Source organism: Coenobita brevimanus, chromosome 59 (assembly GCF_032717465.1).
Source record: "Coenobita brevimanus isolate Jiangsu-jjx chromosome 59, ASM3271746v2, whole genome shotgun sequence".
Taxonomy (NCBI): Eukaryota; Metazoa; Arthropoda; class Malacostraca; order Decapoda; family Coenobitidae; genus Coenobita; species Coenobita brevimanus.
This window is the reverse complement of record NC_137012.1, coordinates 30,710,087-30,733,329: the sequence shown is the minus strand read 5'-3', so window position 1 is coordinate 30,733,329 and position 23,243 is coordinate 30,710,087. Positions and strand designations below refer to the sequence as shown.

The window sequence follows — 23,243 nt, the reverse complement described above, 5'->3', positions numbered from 1 at the left end:
GCCACATCTGGAGCCCGCCTCGGTGTGATGGCCACTGTATGCACACCCACAGGCAAAGGCAGGAGTGGAACCGTGACGACGGCCACTGTACACGTCGGGGAGTGAACGGCCACTGTCCATCCCTCATCCACCTCCTCCTCCTCCTACCGGAATAGCACCGCGGTAATGGAAAGAAAGACAGAATAGAATGGAAGGAAAGAAGGATGGAGAGGAAAGGGCAGACACCCGAGAGCAGCACTACATTGAGTGAGTGGATGGTGAGCGCCCCCACCTACCACATAATAATAATAATAATAATAGTAATAATAATAATAATAATAATAATAAAAATAATAATAATAATAATCAGTCATCATCATCATCATCATAATGACAATAATAATAATATTAATAATAATAATAATAATAATAAGTCTATCCATCTATCCATCCATCATCCAATTCTATGCTGCCCCATGAGGAGCATAGGAGCCTGGGGCTAAGCAAGTTGGTCCCAACATTTAAGATGAGAGTGACCAGCCTCACTCATCCCTGAGTGGTATTACATGAGCAATCAACCCCAACCACCCCTTGGATATAAACCTACACCAGCTCAATCCGACTGAAGTGCCTCAATTACCCAATAAACTACCAGGCGCCATAGTTTGGCTATATGGTTACCACCCAGCATAGTAAATGGTTTCCTGGTGCACAGGAACCCATTTGGCTTGTCAGTGTAGAGTCATCCATAGACAGAAGGAAGAGGAAAGAGTGAAGGAAAGAATGACAGGAAAGAGAGTGTAATGTCACCCGTAGGCAGAAGGAAGAGGAAAGAATGAAGGAAAGACAGAAGAGGAAGGAAGGAAGAGAGAAAAATGGCAGACACCCAAAGCAGCACTACATTGAGTGAGTAGACAGTGAGCGTCCCCACCTACCACCAATAATCCAAAGCTAAGAGACAGCCAAAAGAAGTAAGATGATATAATTATTAGAGAGAATGGAGTGTGTGTGAGCATGGTGCAGAATTGATAGAGGAAGGGGAAAACCAACAATGGGATGGAGGGATGGGTTGGAGAGGCATATGAGTGAAGGGGGTATGAGCACAAGCTGGGGCAACCTGATGGCAAATGACAGGATGACATATGGGCAATTCATTTGTGGCCAACCACTCTGGAATTAAGATGTCTGGTCTGACTATAGACTGGACTGACAAGAGCTTGTTTACTTCAAATGAAAAGTAATTATATGAGGATGGTAAATCAAGGGAAGGGAGGAGGACAATTTCTAGGGATAGCAGAATCAATTCACTATTCTTATACAGTATGTATGGTACAGTATTTCAGTACCATACCAGTAAGATTTTCATTAATCAGTTGCATTTTTGGGAAGCCTATTAAACTTTACTGATATTCTAAAGAGACAAACATTTCATTCCCCTCTCCACAACATTTAATTTCAAAATATGAAATATAACAGGTGCTGGAATGAGACACCTTCATGTAGTGGCACTGATATAACTGCCCCACTCCCTGGTTATCCCAATGTCCCTCAACTCCCTCCATATCTCCTGAAATGAGGATTGTGGATTATAGGTTGAGGAAGATTTCAGACTGGTCCACTAGGTTCACATTCAGATGAGTCTCGGGCCACAAGAAGAACAATAATCATACAGTACACAACCTCCTCAGAACACAGTAATGATTATCAAGATACATGCAAAAATTAGATATTTTTATTTTACACTGTACAGGTATTGCATAATTCATTTTCCGTACATAAGCCGACTAATAACCTTTGCATTAAATGAGCGGCATCAGGCCAGGCATGAATTATGTTCAGCTGTCAGGTACTGCAACAAAACAATGATGTGGTTAATACATGCTCTCCACAAATTACTTTTATATCATCATCATCATCATTCAGGCCTCTTTTCCAACTGAAGGGTGAGAAAAGGGGTCAAGATGATATCTATAATGCAGCTGATTGGATATTAAAGAGAAAACATCAAAGTTTTTCATTTTGTTTAATTTACAAAGTCTCTAACAAGTTTGCATACATTGGCCTTGGTAATATGTTTGTGGCTCTCCACACTGTTTGGTCTCTAGCAGTCTCTCTATTCAGTTCCTTATCCCTGATGTCACACCATATAGCTACATCATTTATGTTTTGACCCTCAGAGCACTGTCGGTAACATGAAGCAATGTGGCCATCTCTTCCAATCCAGTGATTATGAACTGTTTTGCTTAGAACTCTCAAGAAGCCCACCCTCAGTGAGGCAATACATTATCCTGCTTGGAGATAACAGTTGTAGTTCTTTCACTTTAATCAGGCCCAGATTACTGTCCTTTTGCAGTTTAATCAACACATCACAATGCCAGAGGTCTTTGCCATGACTCTAAATTCTTTCCATGGCACTTTTTGGTGACTACTGTCATACTCTGGTATTGATCTCTGCTTATAACTCAAAGATGAAGAGATGGAAATTTTAGGTCATGTTAGAGTACAATGAGAGTGGCTACATTTTTTCCAATGGTGATACAAATTTAGTGCAAACATCATGGTAAACATTATCTTAATGTTGTGAAGATAATTTGTGGACAACCTGCATTTTACATTGGGTTATTTAGTCCCACTGACAGTCCTCAGCTTCAGTAATCCAAACAATTTCAATGTTCTGACATCTTCATCATCATCATCCAGACCTACATACTCAACACCACTTACTGAAAGACGAAAACATCATCATCACCATCATCATCATATGACAAGCCTCTTTTCCCAACTAAGGATGGGAATGTACAGCCAAAAGCAATAAACTGGTATCTACTCCAGCAGCCATGGAGAGAAACCCCTTCACATGGCAGACCTAACATAACAAGGTACTTCCAATAAGTGGCTCCTTCCCAATCCCCCGCCACAATGACGGTGGGCTGCAGGGGAGGAGAAGCTTCACCCTACAGTCCACTAGGTTTCCATTCTGATGAACCTGGAGCTACAACTACTAATAAAAACTACACTCCAATGACTTCCCCATCAGCTCACTGCGACCTCATCCTCCATCTTGGATTTTTATCATGGCCTGCAAATTCCTGAATTTTTGGATTAAACTGAGGAAACTGTAGGGAGTAATCCATTCCAAAAATTCAGGAATTTGCAGGCCATGATAAAAATCCAAGGCTATTCACTTCATCTGAAAACAAACGAAATGTAAATACTCAATATTATGCATAGAGATCACCACAGATATTCTTATATTGCTGCTGCTGTAAGCTTTCATATTTCTTCATCATCATATTTTTTACAAACTCATCATTACTGGACAGTATTCCTCACTTGATATGCGTGTTATTCACAGTGCTCTACACCTACTGGTCAGCGTTTTTACCTGACATCATCAAAATAGCTGCTGCCTGGATACACAAATGTCCTTCAACTCCCTACCTATCTGCCCTAATGAAGGATGGTGGACTGTAGGAGAAGGGCAACTTAAGTCTGCAGCCCACAGGGTACAAGTTCAGATAAGTGAAGGTGCCCCTGGACTCAACTACCTGACTCTGTTATGAAGATAGTAACCTCGTCCAACTAAATCACTGTCTACCATAACAAAGCACCCCAAAACTACATTTCATATAGCTAGTACAATCAGGGACAAAAGTTCACACTCTATAACATTTGTTCTAGCCTGATAAAGATTCCTAATCCCTTTCAGATCAGTTGATGACCAAGTGTAGTCAGACTGGACGAGACTCATTCATACCTCATAACTAAGGCTTAGTGATTTTAATGTAAGCACAACTTAATATTCAAACTGAGAGTGGCCAATTTCCATCAGGTGAAAATAAACCAAGTACACCTGACTCACTTTTGAAATTAGTAACCTTGTCCCAGCAAACCACTGGGTACCATAAGAGAACTATAACTTTAAATTTCATTACAGTTTGTAAAGTCAGGGACAAAAGTTTGTCACCTACTCCTCTGCGTTTACTTCACACTAGGGCATGTTCGTAATATTCCTCCCTGATGAATTATATCAAAAAGCATCTTCTGGGGACAGAGATGCTGGAGAAGGAAGCTTTTATGCAGTCGCACTGATATAACCATGACTCCACTGCCTGGTTATAGTTATACAAATGTCTTTCAACTCCCTCCAGTCCCCCAATAGAAGGATGGTGGACTGCAAGAAAAGGACAACTTTAGCCTGCAATCCACTGCATTCACATCCACACGAGCCTGGGGCCACAAGAACAATATTGTTTGGACTCTCTCAGCTTAGGAATATTACCCAGCAGAAGAAAGGTACAAATATTAGGTCAAATATCAGACAGAGAATTATACTTAGTCTCTTTCAGTACAGCAATAGAAAAGGTACAGGGAGATGAAGGGAAATATCAGGCAAACTTTGATCCCTGATGGTACTGTCCTTCCATCTACCCCTCCAAGTTTCACTCTGATGACTGCCTGAAATGTTCTTCAAGAAGACAGGGGAAAATTGTTGATATTCCAAACCAAAGAAAGGTGAAGGGCAAAAGAGGTGAAACATTAGTTGAACTATCATCCCTGACAGTACCACTCTTCCATCTACCCCTCCAAGTCTTGCTTCTTCATGATGGCTGCCCAAAATGTTCTCCCACAAGTCAAATGGCTACCAAAAACATTCTTCTAGAAGTTACAGAAAAGTTGTAGAGACCCCAAATTGGAGTCCATGGCTTGGTCGGTCCCCTCGCTGAAACATGAGGGGTATGCAGTAGTTCAGTTCCACCCGTGCGAACCCTCCCAGACTCATGGCCAGGCCTGCTCCGTACGACAGACGCATTTCTCGCACCAGCACACGTAGATTCTCTCGGTAGTTGTTGGCTGCAAAGAAAAGCAAGATCATCATCATCATCACTGTCATTGTCATCACAATTATCATCATCATCATTATCATATGTGGCAGGTGGGGGGGCTCACCATCCACTCACTCAATGTATTGCTGTTCTTGGGTGTCTGCCCTTTCCTTCTTTCCTTCCATCCTCCTCTTTCTTTCCTTCATTCTTTCCTTGTCCTTCTGCCTACAGGTGACTTTACACTCCCTCTTCTGTCTTTCTTTCATTCTTTCCTCTTCCTTCTGCCTGTGGGTGACTCTGCACTGAGTGACAAGTCAAATGGTTTCCTGTACATCGGGAAACCATTTACTACGCTGGGTGGTAGCCATATAACCAAATTTTGACACCTGGTGGTTTAGTGGGTAATTACAGTGCTCCAATTGGATTGAGCTGGTGAAGGTTTATATCCAAGGGATGGTTGGGGTTTATTGTTCATTTCATTTCATCTTCAATCTCCCCCTTCACCTCACACATACACTTTCCCAATCAATCTCCATTCTCACTACATTGCCAAACACCCACTAGCTTTCTAGCTGCAATGTGTCCATGCATCTCAAAATGATCAAATCTTGAATCTGGCTTTCATTTTTGTTTGATACTAGGGAAAGAACAAATTCTGCTGGCTCTAAATCTTAGTGTCTTTTATTTCTGCATAAAAATATAAATCGCTCACCTTGCCATTACCCATAATAAGGTCTTCAGAAGTGTACCTGGTCCTGGAAAGGATGCTTTCATGAGAAGGCACTGGTATAACAAGGTGGCTCTGCTGCCAAGTTAAAAAAACATCCCTCAACTCCCACACTATCCCACAAAGGTGGCTGGTGCGCTGCGAGAGGCCACCTTTGGTCTGCAGTTCACCAGGTTCACATCTGAGATAAGCCTGGGGCCACAACAACACCACTGTACTCACTCAGCACAAAATCTCCCACATTTCCAGTGTTGACGAATGCGTGGAGTCTGAATTTGTCACTGATGGAGCCACCTCGATGAAGGAGTGGGAGAGGGGAGTAAATGTGGAGACCTGCTGCCCAGTACATCTGTAAGTACATATAAATCATCACTATTATCATTACCATCATCATCACCATCATTATCATTAGTCAACCACCATCACTATCACCACCATCATCATCATCATCATCATCATCATCATCCTACCTCTCCTGGGAGTTTATATTAGGACATGTTTCAATAATACTGTATCATGGTGGTAGGTGGGGGCACACCATCCACTCACTTGATGTACTGCTGCTTTGGGTGTCTGCCCTTTCCTCTCTTTCTTCCTTCCTCTTTTCTTTCTTTCTTTCCCTCATTCTTTCCTCTTCTTTCTGCCTAAGGGTGACTTTACACTCCCTTTTCTGTCTTTCTTTCCTTCATTCTTTCCTCTTCCTTCTGCCTATGGGTGACTCTAAACTGAGTGACAAGCCAAATGGTTTCCAGTACACCAGGCAACCATTTACTACACTGGATGGTAACCATATAACAAAATTGTGGCACCTGGTGGATTAGTGGGTAATTAAAGCACTCCAATCGAATTGAGCCTGCCTATCTATCTATCTATCTATTGCCAGACGCCTTAATCCAATAAGGGGTGACCACAAACAAATCACCTCCATATCGCCCTGTCCCCCGCCATTTCATTGCTCTGCTCCCAGCTCACACCCCCCTCTCTCATATACCTCTACACTCCATCCCTCCATCTCATCCTTGGCCTCCCTCTCCCTCTCCTCCCCTCCACCTCACTCATATACACTCTCCTCATCAGTCTCTCACTCTCCATCCTCTCCACATGTTCAAACCACCTCAGTGTGTTTCTCCTAACACTTCCTATCACATCCACAATCACACCACAATGCTCCTTTATATCCTCATTTGTCAGCCTGTCTCTCCATGTGACTCCACAGGCTCCTCTTAGATAACTCATTCCCACTGCTCTCACTCTTGACTTCTGTCCCTCCAACAAGGTCCAAGCTTCACTTCCATACATTAGAGTTGGTATCACAATACTGTCATGTATTAGCTTTTTCACTTCCATGCTCACTTCCCTGTTTCTTATCACTGCTTTCAAGGAACCAGCAACCTTTCTTCCCTGTTGCAGCCTTTCAAGCACTTCACCCTCTAAAACTTCCATCCTTACTCATCACACTACCCAAGTACTTAAATGCACTCACATTTTCCATTTCCTCCTCATCCAGCCTCACTATACATTCACTGACTTCACTTCTCTTGAAGACCATAACTTTACTCTTCCCTACATTCACCTTTAGATTCTGTTTCTTCCACACTCTCCCAAACTAATCTACCAAGCCTTGCAGCTCCCCTTCATCTTCACTTAACAACACAGTAACATCTGCAAACAAAAGTACAGGTAGTTTCCAAACACTGCCCTCTCTCACTAGACCTGCTCCAACATCCACTGCCCTACCTTGTATATATGGTTACCACCCAGCATAGTAAATGGTTTCCTGGTGTACAGGACCCCATTTGGCTTGTCACTCAGTGTAGAGTCACACACAGGCAGAAGGAAGAGGAATGAATGAAGGAAAGAAAGACAAAAGAAAGAGTGTAAAGTCACCTGTAGGCAGAAGGAAAAGGAAAGAATGATGGAAGGAAAGACAGAAGAGGATGAGAGGAAAGAAGGATGGAGGAGAGGACAGGACAGACACCCGAGAGCAGCACTATATCAAGTGAGTGGATGGTGAGCGCCCCCATCTATCACAAGGTAAATACAAATAGGTAAATATACACGTGTGGTAGGTGGGAGCGCCCACCATCCACTCACTCAATGTAATGCTGCTCTCAGGTGTCTGCCCTGTCCTCTCCTTCATCCTTGTTTCCGTCCATCTTCTTCTGTCTTTTTTTTCCTTCATTCTTTCCTCTTCCTTCTGCTTATAGGTGACTTTACACTCCCTCTTCTGTCTTTCATTCCTTCATTCTTTCTTCTTCTTTCTGCCTGTGGGTGACTCTACACTGAGTGACAAGCTAAATGGTTTCCTGTACACCAGGAAACCATTTACTACGCTGGGTGGTAACCATATAACCAAAATTTGGCGTCTGGTGGTTCAGTGGGCAATTATTGCGCTGCAATCAGATTGAACCGATGAAGGTTTATATCCAAAGGGTGATTTGGGTTTATTGCTCATGTAATGCCACTCAGGGATGAGTGAGGCTGCTCACTCTCATCTTAAATGTCAGGACCAACTGCCTAGCCCTGGGCTTCTACGCTCTTCATGGGGCAACGTAGGATTGGATGATGGATGGATGGATGATAATTCCTCATTTCAGGTACAATTGCCTGACATTTTTTCACTGTAAAAAATTAAATCTTCATTTTTGGTGCTTTCACTTAACATGATTTTCAGTATAAATTTAATCATTAACATAAGAAGAATTTTTATACAACACACTATCATTCCGTATTAAGCAGTAAGAATGTATCTTAGTATTTTGCCCCCTCCCCCTTTCTTTACTTCTAAACTTTTAGTACACAGGCACCCAATCATATCAGATATTTTTAAATAATCAACTGCAGCCTTGGCTGTGATTTTTTAATACACACAAGGAGATGATAATTTTTCTTGATGAAACATGGTCCCCACTTGAAGGGAATTTTCCAAAACATGGTAGTTTTCAGGAACATATCTCTATTCTTTGAAAAGGAATTTTTGCACACATGTACTGAGCAATGACCTCAGTTACTGGAACCAAGACCTAGTTCCATTTTGTAAAAAAAAAAGAGGGAAAAAAGAAAAAAACTGTATATATGGCATACATAGTGAGTGCTAATCTCAGCCTTGTCAAATACAACTTAGGACAGTATACAAGACATGAGAGTGCCCTAGTTTTATCAGGTCAGAACCAATCAACTACAAGTACCACATACCTCTGCTCCAAGAGCACATCCATCACTATGGGGTCCAATACCACACATTTCAAAGCCTCGTACATTGGTTGGTCCACCCAGGGTGAAGCGGTCCGTGATACAGTGAGTCTTGTTATTACGCAGCGGCAAAAGGTGACCTGCCAGTAGGCTGCCTTGTATCACCTGTAAATATATACACAGCCAACGGTGTGGATGATACCCTGCTTGTAGCTTACATTTTCAAAATGGTTTCAAGGGAGTTGCAAAGGGTTGGTGCAAAGAGTTTCAAAAGGGTAGAGCTAATGGATGATTATGCCAGTGGGATGGAGCCAAGATGCCTAAAAGCGTTAACAGAATCAGAAGGGACTGTTACTGTGACCTCAGACTCATCTGCATGTGAACCCAATGGAGTGCAGGCAAATGCTGCCATTCACCTGCAGTCTACGGTCTTCCTTTTAGGGGATAGGGTGGGACTTCAGCATCATTTGTACACCCAAGTATACCAATGCCACCACATGAAGATGTACAAACCCACACTATCCACCGAACTACATGGTAGCACATCCACACACACCAAGGAACATCAAAGCAACACCCAGCACACGATATTATACTCAAATATTGTCATCTCTCTCCCCTCGCCCACCTCACCCCAGCTCCAGAAGCATATCCATGTTAAAGTCACTTGCTGCTCTATTTAGTCACTCAAAGACAACACACAGCTGCATGCACGGCATCCTGATATCCATCCTTCTGAATCCTACCTCCCTCGTGAGGACAGGTCCAACTGGCCAGGCTGAGATGTGGGCATCATCCAGCCCTCTTGAGTTATCAGATGAGGCTGGACGACTCAGTCGTTGATGCCTGTCCAGGATGCAACACAGCACCCCATACTATTAAGCACATTAATGGAAGTCTGCATTGCACACAATCGCTTGCGCCAACAACACAAGATAACCTCCTTGAGGGCTCTGTAGGAAAGCTCTGTCTCAGACATGGCCTTCCTTAGGGACTCAGGGCTGTTTGGCCAGACTGCCTAGGGAAAAACTACTACTACTACTACCTAGCCTCAATAAAAGATCTCTGGGAGCATCCAGCTTTTTCTCTCTCTCTCTCTCTCTCTCTCTCTCTCTCTCTCCCCACACACAAACCAAGTCTTTACCATTTCCTTTGGTAGTGGGAGGTTAACTTGCATATCCACCTCATTCTTAAGGAAGCCAATGTCTCCACCCAGGCCAGCTAGTTCATTCTGGAGAAAAAATAAATAATTAAATAAAAAAGAAGGAGAGGAACCAAGTTCCATATTCTAAATGGATAGCAGACTTAGAACAATTCCTTGTTGGTTTACTTTACATATCATTATCTTGACACTGTACATACATACATAAAATGATGCCATGCTTCCTCGTATGGAATCCCCATAATGGGGTTGGCCACAATAATGCTGAAACTTTGTATGGACTGGATGCTAAACCAAGTGTCAAAACATGCTAATTACCTCCAAACAGCTATTGGAAGATGTTTGGGAAAAAAGATATTAGGGATGTGTATTAAGATTTGCAACAGTGTGTGTCACAGCTTGGACTCGATGTACAGTCACTCAAAAGAAATATCACCATATGGCTGTACTTGCGGCTGAACGTTTTCTGCCTCTGAATGATGATGGTGTAGTCAGTAACCAAACTTGTAGTCAGATTCCATTCTCCTAGTAGTACCTTCCAGTGTTATTAATGATTTCTTATGAACTGGACACTGTATTATTTTTCAACCTTGCTTATTCTTATGTAAATGTGGTGGTAGGTGGGGGTGCTCACCATCCACTCACTCAATGCAGTGTTGCTCTCGGGTGTTTGGTTGCGATTTGGCCATTCGCTATATACAGAATTCACCATACAGCGGTTCGTTATATCAAGGGTTTACTGTACTTGTAAAACTTACCTGGACATGTTCTGATTTGTCCCGGGATTTTCAAAATTTCATGCTACCTTTTCCATCTGATAAACTTTGTAATGCTCTGTTTTTAAATTAATCTAAGCAAATATCTATATATATAACTATTTTATTTAGGCAATCTTATTATCAAATGGTTATTGTAATTTTTATAATACAAGTAATTTAAAATGCTAGTTAATAATCAATGCACTCGGACAACCAATCAGCTGCCGGCTTTCAAAAGCTTAAGGCTTGTCTCTACTCAGATGAGACTGAATGGGCTATTGTTGATGACAGCCACCCATGTACTACCTTAGTAACATTTTCTTATAAATTATTTACAGTATATTGGTTTTATATTATATTGTTTGTATCAGTAAAATACGTAATTATACAGTACTGTAATGTGTAGAATATATCACTATGGCAGAGATGCTGCAAAATATCCAGTGCCACCTATGACCATTATAAGTAACCTCCTCACTGGTTCAAGCAAAGTTCTCTCTCTCCTGTTGACAGAAAGCTTGTACCTGAGAGCCAACTCGAAGGGCTAAGTTAGGTTAGGTAAGCTTAGGCTCAGTGAGGTTTGGCTAGGTAGGTAGTTGAGTTAGGTTAGGTTAGGTTACATCAGGTAGGGTTGTTAGATTTAATTATGTTAGATTACATTAGGTCTGACTGTTATAATTACCTTGACATTAAGAGCAACCCCATCAGTTGGAAAAACCACGTCATCTCTCTTGTCTATCGATAACTCGTGCCTCAAGGCAGACTTTAAGGAGTGGCCAGCCTGTTCCCGTACTGCAAAGGCTGTAGAGCGAGACAGGCAGCTAAGGTATCGCCACACACCATCCAGAACCAGCTTTTGCTGAACCTGTGGGTACATCAGCAGCAGTAACCTAAGATTTTTCGGTGAAGCAAATGCAGAGGAGAATGTGAAGGCATATGGAGTGACAGACATATGAGGAAATCTGGATGCACTGTGATGTCAATGTGGATATACTGGAAAATGAAATGAAATGAAAAGGTAGCACCAGGTAACCAAAGACCATGTGGCACTAAGTCGCATCACAGAGTGAAAATATGGTAAAGGAGGAAAATAAGGGAAAAACGGAAGATAAAATTAAATATCATACAAAATCCCTAAATGAGTTAAAAAGGACATTAAACGGGTAACAGAAAAATACCAAGACTCACTTAAAACATCGCTTAAATCTGAAGGTCGGCAAAGTGAGGATAAAAATGGGAATAGTCGAACACGAACTCCTATATGTTGAGGACAGGCAATAAGAATGTGGTGTACTGACAGGGGAACATTGCAAGCAGGGCAGAAAGGCGACGAATCGCCAGACATCAAATACCCATGAGTAAGACGAGTATGGCCAATCCATAAGCGAGCGAGGGCAGTCTCCCAAAGGCGGGTACGATGACAAGGATTGGAGCATGGAGAAACAGAAGATTTAACAGTCCGGAGTTTATTACCAGTCAACAAGGACCAGCAAGACTGCCACCGCTGTCAGAAGAACGTTCGGAGGACAGGAAAAAATAAGAAACTGGAACAGATCGAAATGGCACACAAGGGGACTGGAGGGCTTCGCAAGGCAAGGCATCCACAGTTTCATTACCAGGAATGCCGACATGGCCTGATATACTGGAAAAGAAGCACACTGAGACAGTATGGCCATGGAAAGAATGGAGAATAAGAAACTGACTGGGAGGGTGTATACTGGAGTGAGAAAGCGGAAGAGATGGGGAAGATGAGACTGAGGAAGAGGCAGATTTAACTCCCTGACTGCAGTTAAGGTGGCGAGAGTGCTGCCCTTATTCTGGCAATCCACACAAAAGTTGCCCATTTTCAATGCAATAATTTTCATATTAACACACATGCGCAAGAAAGTGAAACATTTCTTCTTACCTATGAGCATGTCAGTGAATGTTTAGATGCTCCTACGATGCCACAGAAAGAGGTGGAAGCAACGCCATTTTCGGTGTTTTTTTGCGTCACTGTAGCTGTCCATCACCCACAACCACCCACACCGCCACTCACCACTCTTCATTTCCCAGCCACGCACCATTATATGCATCACTTTCTTTGCATTATCTTGAATGGTTCACTTAGCACTTCAAAATCATTATTTTACAAACATTATAAAATAAAACAGTGTGATACTAAACCATGAAAAACTACTCAGTACAGTAATAGTAAATAATGCTAAACTCAACGAAAGATATTTACATAGCCTACACCAGACATTTTCATTTTCCTTATATTTTAGTTACTTACACTTACTCTCTGTCACTTATTTACATTTGTTCAATCACTTTTCTAGTGAGGCTAGAAGTTGACAACTGTGTGAAAGTCACAGCTATGTAATGTACAGTAGGATCTCACCAATAACGTCTAATTGGTGCCAGAAAAACGCCGTTATTAGCGAAAACGTTATTTGCGTGACATTAAAATACATGTATAAAGGGTTTATTGGTGCTGCCACTCCAGAACTTTTATCCACTTTTCCCACCTGGAGCCCTCCTATCACTACCTTTTTAGCTGAAATAATAAAATTAATTATTAAACCATCATGAATAATATAAAACTCACCTCAAAGGAGTTATGAGGTGTTTGGTATGATGATTGTTTCGAGGCTTGCGCATGGATGCTACTAAATCGTACCCCCTGACCCCTCGCTGGCCTCATCCTCACTACTGTCTCTCATGCCAGGGTCACCCACTTCCATCAACACTTCATCAAACCCCATAAAGTCAAAATCTTCAGGGAAAGTCCCCAGTGTCATCATCTACTCAACCCTTCTCTGTTGTTCTTCCTCGGCTGGCTAGCTTTGTGAAAGAGAGTGAGTGATGAGTGACTGATGGCGGGCATTCACTCGATCGTGATACTGTTTCTGGTATTTTCATGAAATCTAAGTTACAAGTTCAGTCATTAGTCATTAATTCTGATGGCCGCTCTCTCTCCGTCTCAGGAGACTTGATTTATGGCTGGAATGCCGACCAGGCATGTTTAACGGTTGCCAATGTTGTATTATTCCAGGCACTGACGAAAAAATTTACGACCTGTTGAATGTTATATCTCTTCCAGAATGCAGCAACAGTCATTATGTTGGGTTGCAGGTATGCCAGGTGGAGCAGGTGAGTCAAGTGGGGCTGTGGAGATGGAGGGGGAGGCAGATTGTGAGTCAGGTAGGGCAGTGGAGGTGGAGGGACGGCGGTGGGTAAGTCAGGGGAGGTGGCGAGGGGAGGATCCTCCATCTCCTCCTCGCTATTGCTCACATTTTCGGCGATTTCCTTCATCTTTTCTTGTCTGTCTGTTTCATTCCTCATCTTTTTATGGACATATTTGCAGTATAACAACTTGGCATTCACGAAATAACTGTTATTCAAGTGAATACAAACGTTATCATAGAAACTGGGTAGCTATTCTAACTTACCTTTATTGCCGAAATGTTATCGCCGAAATCGTTATTGGTGAGATCCTACTGTAGGTGGGTTGGCGTCGCTTGAAGCGTGGTGTGCTGGTTTGTACTTTCAAAGGTTTTACAGGATATTCCACACTAGTATCACTAGAATCGCCATCACTAGTAGGCGCATACTTCCTTTTCTGTGGAAAATGACCTCTAGCACCTCTTTTCTTGGTAATACCAAGCGAAGTTGATGGCTGGGGTGAACACAACAGACCACCTGTAGATGCCATGATTTCCTGAAGCAAAACTGGGCTCACATGGTTATGTAATGCGTGTTGCAGTGTGGAGGATGCTAAAAGGACAGCCTGGCAACCTCAAGCGTGGGTGGATGAATACACAAAATACTTGTGCCAAAATACAAGGCACAACTTTTGAAATCAATTCATCGAGTTTAAAGGGAATGTCGCAGCCTGTCGATCGGACCTTTTAAAAGGAACATCGTAGCCAAGGGGTTAAGAGACTGACTGCCTCTTCCCACACTCCAAAGGCCATAATGCACAACAGGCAGCTGAGGTAATACCACACTCCATCCAGAGTCAGCTTTTGTTGAACCTGTGTGCACATCGTCATCAACACCATCATCATTACCATCCCTAATACTCACTAGGAAATTGTATGATACGTGAGTGAGGTGGAGTTGAGACTGGTAGCTAAAGTACAGGTAAGCCCTTAATTCACGCGAACTTTTTTCACGCGATTTCGGTTATCCACGAATTTTTCGCACAATAATTAAAACATAAAATTATAGTATTCAAATAAATAATTTTAATATACAAGAGAAATAAATAAAATATAAAAATGCCTACCTGCTGCCCTTGTGCATACATATATGTGTGTGTGTGTGGGAGGTCGGTCTACCACTCACCACAGTCAGTTTGAATCCGACGGTCGAACTATGCGTGACTTGCGAATCGTTATTTGTGGCTTATTTTTCTGTCTTCCAGTGATTGCTTGCCTTGTCTGTCAACATGGGGCCTAAGCGTTGTGCTAGTGATGCATGTGGTAACACACCAAAACAGACTCGTAAAGTGATGTTGCTGACAGAGAAAGTTAAAGCGTTGGACAAACTTAAGGGAGGAATGTCAGCGACAATTCTCTGTCAGGACGATTCCCCGTCATTCATCCCAGCCCTATGCAGAATAACGTGAAATGCCGAATATTGCATAATATCCCCCCACAGATTCAATACAGTATTGGGCACTGAGCTGGATATTGTGTTATTATCCATCTAGAACCTCTATCCTAAAAACTTTCCCATGAATGAAATGATAACTAAGCATAAAATACAATATAATGATAAGTACTGCACAGTAATACAGTAATTCACCATTTATCCGACATAATAAAGCCAAAGGCTTATCCAGAAAATGGATTTCTCCCCTCGCCCCATTTCATACATAACCTAACTTTGAAAGCCATTGTAAAATTCCACTACAGTACATTGTACAACACATGTTCCTGTTATTTTACACTATGTGGTCAAGCAGACCTCTAAACCACAGCCAAGTGATTACCATGGTCAAGCAGACCCATCAACCACAGACATGCAATCAACAATGCATGGGACAGACAAAGCATAATGGTAAAATGGAAAAAAAAAAATCAGGGTAAATAGAATAAAATCAAGGTACAGTACAGTAAGCTAGAATAAAATCAAGGTGAACACTCACAATTCCCTGCAGGACGCCATGCTGAATAACCCACTAGCTCCTTGACCATGACTGTTGCACTGCAGCTGGCAAAGCTGTTGCACTGCACAGTACATCCCATGTGTTCTGGTGGTGTATCTTGATGAGCCTGAAGTAGGTAGGAAACAACAACAAAAGCCACCATGTGGGTCACCATAACAACTATACGAGAGGAGCTGCTCACTACATGGTTGATGTGCAGGAACTGGGAATGGCTGAGGAAGTCTCTAGTGGGCACTAGGTGAACTGCTGAGCCAGACAGCACGATGCCACCAGGCTATTCCTGCCCGGGTGGGCGAAAATGTTCACACGACCATAATTTCCACCCAGACACAAGCATTTTATCCGTATAAAATGGAAAAATGAATGTATAATGGTTTAATACAACCAGATCACAGCATGCGGGTTATGGATTGTATGGATAATGGACGTCCAGATAAATGGGTGATGGCTGTACAGTGATACCAAACACCAAGAAAACCATGAAAAAAATAACAATGAAAACCAAAAAACATCCTATTTATACACCACTGCGTGTACAGTACCTCTCCTAAGTCTGGCACTGTTTTCAGGTCAATGTGCCATATTTAGACATCAAAACACACATTTTTTTTTTTTTTTTTTTTTTTTATGCGAGGAAGAAGGAACCAAAGGCCATGAGCCCGCAGTAACAGTTCCCTCCAAGAGAAAAACAAAATACAACAGAGAGCCAAATTCAAGATCCGATCATTTTGAGATGCCTGGACACACTGCGTTTGAAAGACTGGAGATCATAGGCAGGAGGAAATACAGACAGAGGGAGACAGTTCCAGAGCTGACCTGTTGCATGAATGAAAGACTGGGAGTAACGGTTAACTCTTGCATTAGAGAGTTGGACAGAAAAGGGATGAGAGTTTGCTGCCAGACGGGTGCTACGCGCCCGTCGTAGAGGTGGAGGAATGCAAGCAGACAGTTCAGTGGAGCAGTGACCATTAAGTCCTAATCACATCAACTGATACGATTTGAATTTTATCCCAAAATGCCTAATTGCATCAATTGAACGCGGCCTGTAAAAAACTGCAGAGCGCTTGCTCCACCCCAATTATGATGTACATGGCTTCAGGCCAATGAGAACTCGCCCCTGATGTGGCGGATTTGGATCCGGAGTATCCCACACAACATCACCAAAAGTTCTTAGTGACCTTCAATGCAATTTTGTGATAAGGTGGGCCATGGACCAAGAGCAAATTTATTAAATTTTGGGGTGGATACCGATTCGGATCCTACATCCACGGACCCGGATCCGGATCCTTTTTAATAGCAATGGCATTGGCGGAGGTACATGCTCTCTGAGTGCTTTCTAGTCACTTGATGTAACCCCAACGCAAACTGGATCATGACTGTAATCAGGCTGTGAAAGTCCCCAAGTTCCATAATAAGAAAACACACAGACTACATGCCAAATGAAATGAAGAGAGTATAGGTTAGCTTACCTGTGGAGCAGAATTGAACGCCAGTGTGAACAGAATGCCTCGATCCAACTCCCGATACCCTGACCATGGTGCCTCACTGCCTTGCTGGTATATACTGCTGCTTAACCTGGAAAAAATAAATACTGATAAAAACAAAATTCATCACTCTCATCTTAAATGTCACGACCAACTGCCTAACCCCGGGCTCCTACACTCCTCATGGGGCAACATAGGATTGGACGATGGATGGATGGATGAACAAAATTCATCACCATCATAATCAACTGGACCTCCTTTCCCACCCTAAGGCAGGGTGAGGAGTAGCAATGTCCAGACAGCCCACATTTGCCCAGTCCAATGGGCCATGTTTCCATTCACTCATCATTCAAGCCCCCGGAATCCTGGCTCTATTGGATACACCAAAAACATTCAGCACGTTCTGCAGCTTCATATAAACATATCCAATTGAGTCAATCCAGACACTGCCACATTAAAAAGGGGTGCCAAATCCCTGATCATGCACTTCTCACAACATTCATCCAGCCAGCTTGATCTCCTGTCAGTTCCCTAGCCTCACCGCCTTCCAAACCTCTCTTCCTCACACACTCATCCATCATATCTCTCCACCTTCTCCTTGGTCTACCTCGCCTCCTCTCTACTTCAAATTCACTCAGATATATCTTTTTTACCACTCTATTGTTATCTATTCTCTCCACATGACCATACCGTCTCAGTACACACTCTTCAGTTCTGGTGTCCACCAACATCCTCACTCCACATCGTTCACGAATCACGATATTTAATCCCTCTATCATCCAAACGCCCAATATCCGAACATCCCCACTAACCGGACATAATCGTCTTGGGATCCAATATTCCCAAAATCGGCCAAAAACCGCATAAAATTAGAAAAAAATCTGACTTTTTTCCCACCCGTAATTTGAAATTGCTGCCTGGAGCTGAACAGCTGTTACACCATGGTCCCTTCACCCCTTCCTTCCTCCCCCCTCCCCCCTCCCCTGTCAGGGTTGCCATTTGGTATTTTTCACTACCAAGTGTGGGCCAATTTGGTAATGAAAAATTCGTTTGGTAATGAATCAGAATAATGCATTACCAAATGGATTTTTCACATGTATGAGGATACACAGGATGGAGATAGTGGATTGTTTGCTCTCTCAAATTAATCTGCTACCCTACATAGCATGAAAATAATCAACATGGTGTTAATTATAAGGAGAGTGATTACATGTATTTCCACTTGTATATACAGTATAATTAGTGAAGAATAAAAGCTAGCTTTACGAATTTGGTAACGAAAAGTTAAATTTGGTAATGAAAGTTGAGGAGATTGGTAATGTGGCCGTTGCGATCTGGCAACTCTGTTACCCCGCCATCATCAACAGTCACAGTCTAACTCCGATCGAGAGCAAAACAGGACCTGAACGAGGCCTCGGTGTGCGACCTCAGAGACAAGGGACTGAATGGGGAGGCTGCCAGAGATTGAGCAGCATGGAGAGTTGCCATTAGGTGACCAAGGCTGATGCATGCAAGAATGTTGGAGCCTTAATAAATGATACAAATGATATAAGTGAACTAGTGAACAAATGAACATGAACATGAACATGAACAATGGAATGGAAGAGTTTGATGTGCATGGCGAACAAAGTGGAAGGGTTTGAACATGGTGAACAAATATCTAACACAGTGGAAATATCACTTGGTGAACGAGAGCAAAAGAATGAAAGGATTTAGTGAAAATAGTAAAGAAACTGTGGAGGGGATTGAATATGGTAAACAAAACAAAGAACTAACACAGTGGAAGCCTCATTGTGGATGGGTATAGTAAACATCTTGAATAAACTGTGGGTGGGACTGAACATGGTGAAGAAAACAAAGAACTAACACAGTGGAAGCTTCATTGTGGAAGGGTTTGGTGAATGTGGTAAAGAACGATGATGACTTCTTGGTGCCATGTGAATATTCACAGCTCAGCTCCTCCCCACGGCCAAAGATGTTTTTAAGGAGTCCCCCAGTAGAGACGGTGCCTTCGTTGTTGCCCACGCTTGTGTTTATCTTGGCCCCCAGCAGGTTTAACTCTCGTACTTCAAACGTCACCTGTAAACATTTCAGGTTATGTGATGTAAACTGGAAAGAGGGCACCCTGATGATGGAAGAAATGATGACATGAAGGTAAAGTGTCCAGAATTAAAGTGTCTTAACTTAAAAATTCCCCCTGGCTATGTAAACTGAAATATATCCCACTTACTTGGCATCCTCACACCTATCCATATCCCATTTTCCATGATGACATTCAAAACTGTCTGAAGGAAACTAAATTAATATTGTACAATTTCCTAATCAAGTGTATTTGGGGCCTCATATGTGTCAATAAACATGCAACCCCCCTGAGGAAGCCAAGTTTGAACAATCTTGTTCTAACTTCATGAACATCAAGTATCACAATATATACAAGTGTCCATTATAAGAGAATTCAGCATTACATGGCTCGCATGTATAGGACACTTTTAAGTCTTATAAGGGCTGAAATTTCACATTACTGTACAAGCATGTCAAAAATCTGAGAACCAGTTATGAAGCACATTTACGGAAAAATTAAGAAGCACCCACGCAACTTTCACTATCGCATTTTCTCAGGCCTCTGCGAGACACTGAGCCAACCCTGGTGGTGGTGAAGTGACATAAGGGCAGTTCAACCCCAACAGACGATGTCCATACTGTATACTGTGCAGCAGTCCTAATTTGCGACAGAATAATGTAGCAATCTAGCAATAACATGCACCTTTAAATTTTCCCTTTATTAATTAATAAAAAAATAATTGCACTCAACTGCTCAGGAGAAACAAAGTGCTGCAAGAAGGGGCACTTTCTGGGTGCAAGTTACAGTAGTTTTGGAACTGCGTGTCCAGAGTTCTGGGATAAAATGAGGAGTGAAAGAAAATGTTTTTAAAAATCCTTCTAGGCAGAATGAAAGTCTGCACAACAGTGATGGTGAGGCAGGCAGGTGTAGGGGTCAAATAGCCTTGGTGGGCATGGGTCAAGGAACCCTATCAGTGGGCGACAAAAGCACAATGCACAGGTTGTAAACAAACACAGTTGTCTGGAAACATAATGTAAACAGAGAAGCCTGGGAGTGTTAATGTTGCCAAACTCACTTCAATTCCCTCATCGAGTGCGTCGGGGCCCTGGTAGGTGTCGATAAACACACCAACCTCTTTGAAGCAGCCCAGTTTGGATAATCTTGCTCTAACTTCATGGATTTTCAATATGACAGATTGGAAATCCTGCGCTGTAAACACATCCTTTACTGTACTGATGACTATATCATCTTTCGTGCGTGCCAGGCCGTCCACATGTACGCGCTGCACACGAGCCTGCAAGTAGATTCATCATCATTATCATGCTGTATGTACACCAGACCATCTACACGTATGCACACAGGCCTCTAAGTACATTTATCATCATTATCATCATCATCATCATCATCATCATCATCATCATCATCTGTGTTGCCCCATGAGAAGCGTAGGAGTCCAGGGCTAGGCAAGTTGGTTCTGATATTTAAGATGAATGTGAGCAGCCTGACTCATCCCTGGGTGACATTATGTGAGAATAAACCCCAGCTGCCCCTTGGATATAAACCTGCACAGGCTCAATATCACGAAAATCATTATCCTCCACCTCCTCATCATTGTCTGACTCTTTTTTCCATTCAAGGATAAGATAAATGTATGCAAGAAAAGATAAGCACAACATAGGGAGAACCATCAACAGCATGCCCAGTGAAATTGGCAACAATTTTAAATGACACACTTTTATACCCTTTTTACTTTAACTTGGCCTAACCTGCCATTTCTTCATCCTCAATGCTGACCTTTAACATTAGATCAACATTAGAATATGATGCTAGTTACAAAAGTCTTACAGAGAGGATGCCAAGCTGCAGGTTTGTGTTATTGTGTCAAAGTGCTATGCAAAACAAGCTGAAAATGGACATACATCTCAGTTCAGTTCAGATGAAAGAAATTATCAGAAATACTCACTGCTGACTTCAAAACACCATGACAATGAATTAAAAGCAACAAGAAGTGATGAAAACATGGATGTGCTGGGAAGTGTTTGAGGCATCCTGTAATAGTTTGGCTATGTGGAGAGACCAGAGAATAAAACATTAACTAGGAGAGCACAATATATGAGTGAGGAAGTGGGATATAATAATGAAAAGGAAGGAGGGAAGAGTGCAGAGATAAATGAATAAAAGTAGCTTCAGTTCAAGGGAGGGCAGCCTGATGGGGAAGGACAGTGATAGGGAGAATACTCCCTCTGGGATTTTAAGGAGTTTGACAATAGACAGATTTAAAAACATTATACTGTAATAATATAATTTCAAATGAGGACCAACCATAAAGTATATCATACCTTAACATTTCTTAACTTTGTCCTCAATGTCTTGGACCTGAGTTGTGCTAACTTATCCCTAATTCTCCAAAGTTTCTTCTTAATCTCTTGGTCTCTGGATTTTGACTGAAAAGTATCAAGAGTAAAATTGTTGTTGTTGTTGTTATGACCCCAGGCTCAGCTGAACATGAACCCAGTGGACTGCTGGCTGAATCTGTCCTTCTGCAGTCTGCCTACTGCCTTTCATGGAATGGGGAGAGTGCTGAGGGACATCTGTATAACTAGGCAGCAGAACTGCCAAGTCATATTAGTGCAATCACATGAAGGCATCCCTCTCCAGCATTTCAGCAGTGTAAATCCTTCAATAAGTAAAACCTAGACAATCCCATATTTCCCTTTTTGAACTGTAGGGGTCTGAGGCTACGCTACTATGCTCTAGTTCAGTACAAGGTTTGATCGAAAAGTATCCAACCATATTTTTTTCTCGTAAACCCGTAAGAACAAGGGTATGCGACTCAGTAAAGTGTGACCTTGAACTGCTGTGCACATACTCAAATATGTTCAGCACTGAAACCCAGCCCAGCTGCTGGTAAGTAGTTTGTGTTTAAGGACATGTTCTTCTTGCTTGTCACATTTTCATTGGCCAGGGACATGTTGAACTTAGCTATTCAGAATCCAGATTTCAGGAAGAAGGTAATAACCTGTGATGAGTCTTGGGTGAATGGATATGACCAAGAAACAAAAGCTCAGTCATCATAATGGAAGTAAGTAGAATCACCAAGGCCAAAGATGGCAGGGTAAGTTTGGAACAAGATGAAGCTCGTGCTGACATTTTTTTTTTTTTTTTTGACCAGCAGGGTGTTATTTATTTCAAGTACACTCCACAAGGCCAGATAATCAATAAAGAGTACTACCTAGGAGTTCTCCATCAACTATGGAATGCAGTGCATCACAAGAGAAGAGTTGTGGGAGGTTAAAGACTAGAGGTTCCACTATGACAATGCTCCAACCCACTAATCCAATTTCATCTAGGATTTCTGGCCAAACACAGGATAACACACATCCAGCAGGCTCCTTACTCTCCTCACATGGTCCTCTGCAACTTTTGACTATTTCCTATACTGAAGATGCCGCTGGAGGGTTAAAGATTTGAGGACATACGGTAAATGAAATAAAAACGAATGAGGCAAAGATCTTGTTGATGATCCCAAAAACTGCCCAATTTATCATGTGGTATAAGGATGTACTTTAGTAGTGGCAGTAGCAACCCCAGGCTTATCTGAGCATGAACCCAATGGACTGCGGTCAGATGCCCCTCAACGTTCCACCAGGCTCCTTTCAGGAAACAGAGATGGGACTGAGGGATATTTGTATAACCAGGCAACTCCACCACCTAGCCAGAGTGATGCCACCATGTGAAAGCATCCCTATCCAGACTTCAGCACCAGGCTGAAACACAGTAAAAATAGCTGCTTCAATACTCTCACCTTCAAGGCTTGCAGATCCATTTTAGTTCCCTCACTCTCATCTGCCTCGGGACTCTGAAACAAAAGAGATGTGCTTAGAATAGTCACAGA

At 42.3% G+C, this 23,243-nt stretch overlaps 1 protein-coding gene across 1 annotated transcript; it reads right to left on the bottom strand.

Annotated features, from left to right (window-relative positions):
- Positions 1-1,756: 1,756 nt before the first annotated feature.
- Positions 1,757-23,201, bottom strand: LOC145402896 (sorting and assembly machinery component 50 homolog). Its single transcript, XM_080274804.1, has 9 exons — positions 23,154-23,201; positions 20,424-20,642; positions 19,154-19,365; positions 17,272-17,377; positions 11,327-11,509; positions 9,869-9,955; positions 8,728-8,889; positions 5,755-5,881; positions 1,757-4,833 (listed from the first exon to the last, which is right to left on the bottom strand). The coding sequence occupies exons 1-9, from the start codon at positions 23,172-23,174 to the stop codon at positions 4,646-4,648; spliced, it is 1,305 nt and encodes a 434-aa protein (XP_080130930.1). The 5' UTR covers positions 23,175-23,201; the 3' UTR covers positions 1,757-4,645.
- Between the last annotated feature and the right edge of the window lie 42 nt (positions 23,202-23,243).

Coding starts and splice junctions, on each gene's coding strand:
- LOC145402896 (XM_080274804.1), bottom strand. CDS start 23,174: ATGGATCTGCAAGCCTTGAAG. Junction 17,378..19,153: donor CACAATGAAGCTTCCACTGT/GTTAGTTCTTTG, acceptor TATTTTTTCCAG/GTTAAGCAGCAGTATATACC. Junction 4,834..5,754: donor TGTGGGAGATTTTGTGCTGA/GTGAGTACAGTG, acceptor TTTTCTTTGCAG/CCAACAACTACCGAGAGAAT.